The sequence below is a fragment of the Nelumbo nucifera genome, chromosome 2 (genome assembly GCF_055504915.1).
Source record: "Nelumbo nucifera cultivar China Antique chromosome 2, China Antique-T2T, whole genome shotgun sequence".
NCBI classification, from domain to species: Eukaryota; Viridiplantae; Streptophyta; class Magnoliopsida; order Proteales; family Nelumbonaceae; genus Nelumbo; species Nelumbo nucifera.
In genome coordinates, this window is record NC_142650.1 from 85,135,926 (window position 1) to 85,143,291 (window position 7,366).

Below are 7,366 nucleotides of genomic sequence, written 5' to 3' on the forward strand. Positions count from 1 at the left end.
AAGGGAGAGATAAAATTTTTGAAATTCGCCCCTTATTCCGCAATCTTTGGGCGTCCATAGGATGGATCTCTCATCCCTTCACGAATATGCAAATCTAGCGGTACCCTTTGAACTTAAATCAGGTCTTGTACACTTACCCCCTACTTTTCATGGACTTACAGGCGAAGACCCTCACAAGCACCTAAAAGAATTCCACGTAGTATGCTCAAGCATGAAACCTCAAGGTGTTACCGAGGAACAGATCAAACTGCGTGCCTTTCCTATCTCACTAGCTGATAAGGCTAAGGATTGGCTGTACTACCTACCCTCCGGTTCCATCACCACGTGGAATGATATGAAAAGGCAATTCCTTGAGAAGTTCTTCCCTGCCTCCCGAGCTGCTAACATCAAAAAGGAGATATGTGGCATAAGACAATTCAATGGGGAAACTCTCTACGAATACTGGGAGAGATTCAAGCATCTGTGTGCCAGCTGTCCACAACATCAAATTCCAGACCAGCTCCTTATCCAATATTTTTACGAAGGGTTACTACCAATGGATAGGAGTATGATCGATGCAACAAGCAGAGGAGTGTTGGTGAACAAAACTCCTACACAAGCAAGAGAGTTGATCTCAAACTTGGCAGCCAACTCTCAACAGTTCGGCTATAGGCTCAACCCTCCAACAACTCATGCTAACGAGGTAAACATCTCCTCCCTAGAACAGAAAATTGCAAGCCTGACTTCTCTTGTCTGTCAAATGGCCACAGGTAATACACAAACGGTGAAGGCTTGCGGGATTTGCTCAACTCCGGGACATCCAAATGACATGTGCCCTACGCTTCAAGATGAACCTTACGAACAAGCTAATGCTGTTGGAGGATTTCCGCAAAAGGGATACGATCCCTACTCGAACACCTACAATGCAGGATGGAGGGATCATCCCAACCTAAACTATGGAACCAAGCCCTTCGGCTTCCAACATCCGCATCAAACCAGGCCACTGGCTCCACCATATTCGGCCCCTCCCAACTCAGGTATGTCTCTCGATGAAATTGTGAAAGCCCTTGCAACTAATACTCAACAATTTCAACAGGAGACGAGGACAAGTATCTGAAACCTGGAGAATCAGGTCAGCCAGCTAGCGACATCTATGAGTCGAATGGAATCCCAATTATCAGGGAGGCTACCTTCTCAGACCATGACCAACCTGAAAGAAAATGCTAGTGCTATCACGTTGAGAAGTGGGAAGGAACTGAATGAACCCTATCAAGAAGCATCCAAAGATACAACCAAAGAGGAGACACCATTCCAAATGGATTCAAGCGGAAAGCCACCCCAATCCATAGTCATCGCTCCACCTATCCCTAGCCAATTCGCAAAATCCAAGGAGGAGCAAGACAAAGACATTCTCGAGACCTTCCGCAAAGTTGAGGTAAACATCCCCCTCCTTGATGCAATTAAGCAAGTACCCTGCTATGCCAAATTTCTCAAGGAGTTGTGCACTACTAAGAGAAGGCTGAAAGGCGATGAGAAGGTCCATATAGGAGAAAATGTTTTAGCCATTCTCTAGAAAAGACTACCCCCTAAATGCCAGGATCCAGGTATGTTTACCATTCCCTGTAAGATAGGAAATGTCTAGATTGAAAAATCTATGCTAGACCTAGGAGCTTCAATAAATGTCATGCCCCATTCTATTTATACAACCATGAATCTCGGACCATTAAAAGAAACGGGCGTAATCTTACAACTTGCTGGTCGGTCTACTACATACCCGAAGGGAGTCTTAGAGGACGTCCTAGTCCAAGTTAATAATTTGGTCTTTCCCGCCGATTTTTATGTGATCGACACGAAAGAAGATAACTCTTCCAACTCGACCCCAATTTTTCTAGGAAGACCCTTTCTTAAGATGTCCAGAACAAAAATCGATGTGCATAAGGGGACGCCTACCATGGAATTTGATGGTGAGATCATTAATTTTAATATCTATGATGCCATGAGATACCCTAATGATGCACATTCTATTTTCTCTATAGATGTTATTGACTCCTTAGTGCAGTAGACTTTTGAGCTAGAAGATGAAGACACACTGAGAGTTGCACTTAACAATGGGCCTGATCAACTGCAACGAGCAAAGTAGAAGTTTATGCTGAATTCGGAACTGCAAACTTTGACTTCTGAACTGAAGTCTTTTGAATTTGCTCGTAATTCTTCTTTCATTAGTTTGCCCCTATCTCACACAAGGCTCCTTCCATCTATTGTGTAGGCACCCCAGCTGGAGCTGAAATCATTACCAAAGCACCTAAAGTACATGTTCCTAGGCAAGGGGGAGACACTACCTGTGATAGTTTCTTTCAAACTCGACGCACTGGAAGAAAGGAAACTAATTCAAGCACTTAAGGAACACAAGGAAGCGATCCGATGGACTGTAGCTGATATCAAGGGGATAAGCCCATCTACCTACATGCACAAAATACTCTTGGAAGAAGACTCCAAACCTGCAATCGGAGCCCAACGCCGATTAAACCCACCGCTGATGGAGGTAGTGAAGAAAGAAGTTTTAAAACTTCTAGATGTCGGGATAATCTATCCCATTTCAGACAGTAAGTAGGTAAGTTCGGTACAAGTAGTCCCAAAGAAAACAGGTATGATGGTGGTCGAAAATCAAGACGGTGAGCTAGTGCTTACCCGAATTCAAAATGGGTGGCGGGTGTGTATAGATTACCGGAAGCTGAAATCGTTAACCCGAAAAGACCACTTCCCGCTCCCTTTTATCGATCAAATGCTTGAAAGACTAGCTGGAAAATCTCATTATTGTTGTCTTGATGGTTATTCAGGGTTTCATCAAATTCCAATTGCACCTGAGGACCAAGAAAAGACTACCTTCACCTGCCCCTTCGGTACCTTTGCTTATCAACGCATGCCATTCGGTATCTGCAATGCTCCCACCACATTCCAAAGATGTATGGTTAGTATATTTTCTGATTATGTGGAAAGCATTATAGAGGTATTTATGGACGACTTCACAGTGTATGGGGATTCTTTTGATTCATGCTTATCTAACCTTACAAAGGTACTTGAAAGGTGTAAAGAAAAGAACCTCGTGCTGAATTATGAAAAATGCCATTTCATGGTCGACTAGGGCATCATTCTAGGGCATGTAGTCTCTTCTAAGGGAATCGAAGTTGATAAAGCAAAAGTAGATGTTATTAAATCCCTGCCCTATCCCACGAACATTCGGGAAGTTCGCTCTTTCCTTGGACATGCAGGATTCTATCGGAGATTCATCAAGGATTTCTCCAAGATAACTCGCCCCTTATGTAATTTACTCCAGAAAGATGTGATGTTGGATTTTGATGAAGGGTGCAGGGCAGCCTTTGATAAGCTGAAAGAATCGTTGACTTCAGCCCCAGTCATCCAGCCACCAAATTGGGATCTTCCCTTCGAGATTATGTGCGATGCAAGCAATTATGCCATCGGTGCTGTTCTGGGATAAAGGGTTGGAAGAGCCACTCATGCAATATATTATGCTTCGAGGACCCTTGATGCTGCCCAATGCAATTATTCAACAACAGAGAAGGAACTCTTGGCTTTAGTTTTTGCCTTAGAAAAATTCCATTCATATTTATTGGGTACTAAGGTGATTGTTTATTCTGATCATGCAGCCCTAAAATATTTGCTCGCCAAGAAAGAAGCAAAGTCGAGGCTTATCCGCTGGATTCTCCTGCTACAAGAAATTAACCTCGAAATCCGTGACAAGAAGGGTGCAGAAAATTTGGTTGCAAACCATCTTACTAGGCTGACTACAAGTGAAGAGGCAACACCCTTGAAAGACGAGTTCCCAGACGAGCACCTTTTCGCGATTCAAGAAGGAACTCCATGGTATGCAGATATAGTTAATTATTTGGTTACTAGAACCATACCAGGAGAATTAACGAGAGCTCAAAGGGATAAGGTAAGAAGCGATGCCAAGTACTACATCTAGGATGGCCCATATCTGTGGAAGCAATGTTCCGATCAGGACCTTCGAAGGTGCGTGCCCGACCCCGAAATCCCCTCCATTCTTCACTTCTGCCATTCATTTGCCTGTGGGGGCCATTTTGGCCCAAAGAGGACAGCACGTAAGATACTGGAGTGCGGATTATTTTGGCCTACCCTATTTTGTGATGCTTATATGTTCTGCAAGGCCTGTGAACAATGCCAAAAGACAGGTAATTTAAGCCATAAAGACCAAATGCCACTTACCCCTATACTGATATGTGAAATGTTTGATGTATGGGGCATAGATTTCATGGGCCCATTCCCTTCCTCTTTCGGTAATGTTTACATCCTACTAGCTATAGACTATGTTTTGAAATGGGTAGAAGCTAAAGCTACCCGGACTGATCATGCTAAGGTTGTTGTAGATTTTGTCAAGTCCCACATTTTCTCCAGGTTCGGAATGCCCAGGGCGATAATAAGTGACCGAGGCACTCACTTCTGCAACCGAGTGGTGGAAGCTCTATTCAAGAAATACAATATTTCCCATCGAATTTCCACTGCATACCACCCACAAACAAGCAGACAAGCCGAAGTGTCCAACAGGGAGATAAAATCCATACTTGAAAAAACGGTTGACCCTAGAAGGAAGAATTGGAGTCTGAGACTCAATGATGCACTATGGGCCTACCGCACAGCCTACAAAACTCCTATAGGTATGTCTCCCTACCATTTGGTATTCAGCAAGCCATGTCATCTCCCTGTGGAACTGGAACATAAAGCATACTGGGCAGTCAAACAATGCAACATGCACATGGATGAGGCAGGAGAACAGAGGAAGTTGCAGCTACAATAACTAGAAGAGATCCGCAATGACGCTTATGAGAGCTCTCGAATCTACAAGGAAAAGACAAAAGCCTTCCATGACAAGACGATCTCAAGGAAAGATTTTGCAGTTGGCCACAAAGTTCTTCTTTTCCATTCTAGGCTTAAACTCTTCCCCGGTAAGTTGCGATCTCGGTGGGTTGGACCTTTAACTGTTACTAGCGTCTTACCTTATAGAGCAGTTGAGATTCAGAGTCCGACCACAGACAAGAGGTTCAAGGTAAATGGGCACCGTCTAAAACCCTTCAATGAAGGATTTCAGGTATACAATGTGGAAGAGGTACGCCTCAAAAATCCGACCTATGTAGAGTAGGGCATGAAACTCTGTCTCCCCACCCACCTTCCACCGCATCAGGGAAGTTTGTTCCTTTTCTTTTTTTTTCTCTCTACTTGTTTTCCTTTTAATTTCCACCTTTTATTAAGTTTCAAGTGTGTGTGTGTGTGGGGGGGGGTACAGGCTTTAACCATTTCATTTCAAAAAAATAAAAAAAAAGAAACACTCAACTCTTTTGAAATCAATTGAAACAATATTTTGGGAAAATTCTTGTGGACCCAGTAATGAGGCACAATTAAGGAGTACACGACCTTTCTGAAGCCATTCCCTTTTTAGCTAGTCCTAAATTCAGGTTTAAGTAAATAGGGAAAAAGCTTTACCATTGCTACAAATGGTAGGATGGAGCATAAAATGCACCTACCAGCCAAGTCATCTGATAGTAGAACGGAGCATAAAATGCACCTACTAGCTAGCATTTCAAACAGTAGGATGAAGCATTAAATGCACCTACTGACCAAGTAATTCAAACAGTAGGATGGAGCATAAAATGCACCTACTGACCAAGCCAAAAGTGAGATGGAGCATAAAATGCACTCACTTCTTCAGAGGAGCGAAAAAGAAAATAAAAAGAGAGAGAAGATAAAAAGGTTTTCCCTGATTTACTACCTGGTTTGCAGTAGCAAAAATTGGATTGACTGATGAATGAGTCATGTATGACTTGGTTGTGATGATTTAACAGTTCACAATAATTAACCTAGAATATTTGTAGAGAAAGACGAAGGAGAGTTGTGTTTAAAAATTGGTAGGATAGCTAGTTTATTATTGTTCTCTTTTTTTTACTTGAATTCTGACTTGCCCGAGGACGGGCAAGGTTTAAGTGTGGGGGGATTTGATGAGAATAAAATTGGTCATATCTTTATCCCTCAATATTTAGTATTTTGCACTTAATTGTTACCTAATTGGACTCATTACTCTTGTATTTCGATTCAGGGCAAGCAAAGAGGCGATTGGAAGAAAACAAGGCTAATCGGATGTTTTTGCACAGTTTCAGCACCGATCAGGGATATGAGCATAACTCTCGATTCTGGACTCCGATTTGGACATTACAAGAAGCACTGGAAAGATAAGGAAAATTCCCACAACTTTTATGTTTATGGTTTTGGCAGAATCGATCCGCATCGAAGACAAATTCGGGCCCAAAGTCAGAGCAATTTCGCAGCAAGGCCCATTTCACAAGCTGAAGCCCATTTCGCAGAGAGTCTTGAAGCAAGCCCGAATTGTTAAAGAAGCCTAGTTCGAATTCAAGATCCAAGAGTCCCATTAGAATAGAAGTTGAATGTAATCTCAATAAAAGAGTTTTATCAGATTTAAATTCTCAAATTGTAATCCTAAAGAGATAAGAGATAAGAGTTAGGTAGGATAAGTTCAAATTAGACTAGGACTTTCCAGTTTGAAGATAATCTCCTTAAGGGAGTTGGAGAGCAGCCCTCTCCCCAAATCTATATAAAGGGGGGGCGGACCAGCACCCAAGGTATCAATTCCTCCAAGAGAGCTTCAGTCTTCAGAGAGGGAAATCAGCAACCAAGGAGGAAGAAGCAAGAGTTCGCCCCTCTTTCTCATCTAGAAGCCGCGTTTTCATCATGAAGTGTCTGTAATCTTTTCTTTCTGGTTGAAGGGTTAGGGAAGCCTTGATTCTGTTTGTGAGATCTAATTGATTTTTATTTCAGTTCATTGTTTATGGGTATTCATATGTTTTCTGCTAATTAACTATGAGGATTATTTTTGTTGATTAAGCAAAAAGGGCCCCTTGCTCATTCAATGGAAATAATCTATGGCCGATTGAACCTCCAGTTTCGTATATGATTGGAAGGTTTGATCATGGTGGCAACTAACATAAATTGATTGCAAAAAAGTTTTTGATCTATGTTAGGAAAATATAAGATCTGTTTTAAATGATCCAAGCTTGTGAGATCACTGACCAGAATTGGGTCTCTCCCCTCTTAATGCTATTAATAGGTTAAATCCTAAGAGCTTGTTTAGGACAGCCTATTAATAAGGGAAGCAATCAAAAAACTTGTTTTGGTGTCGAATAATAAGAGTAGAGGCTGGCTGTTAGAGCTTGTTAATAGCTATAACCAATTTATTCATCAACATATGAATCTATCTTTGCATCAAGGATGAATGCTAAGAATCAAAGCTGAACTTATCCCTTCAATTGAAAGTTTTCTCCCATCGATTTAATCTTTTGTT

At 41.9% G+C, this 7,366-nt stretch overlaps 2 protein-coding genes across 2 annotated transcripts; both read left to right on the forward strand.

Moving 5' to 3' along the window:
• The first annotated feature begins 211 nt into the window (after window positions 1–211).
• LOC148802406 (uncharacterized) lies at window positions 212–1,096 on the forward strand. Its single transcript, XM_088897891.1, has one exon. It carries the CDS (start codon window positions 212–214, stop codon window positions 1,094–1,096), a length of 885 nt encoding a protein of 294 aa, XP_088754017.1.
• A 36-nt stretch (window positions 1,097–1,132) lies between these two features.
• LOC148802407 (uncharacterized) lies at window positions 1,133–3,964 on the forward strand. Its single transcript, XM_088897892.1, has 5 exons — window positions 1,133–1,516; window positions 2,246–2,582; window positions 2,817–3,052; window positions 3,314–3,458; window positions 3,645–3,964. Exons 1-5 carry the CDS (start codon window positions 1,133–1,135, stop codon window positions 3,962–3,964), a joined length of 1,422 nt encoding a protein of 473 aa, XP_088754018.1.
• The last annotated feature ends 3,402 nt before the right edge of the window (window positions 3,965–7,366 follow it).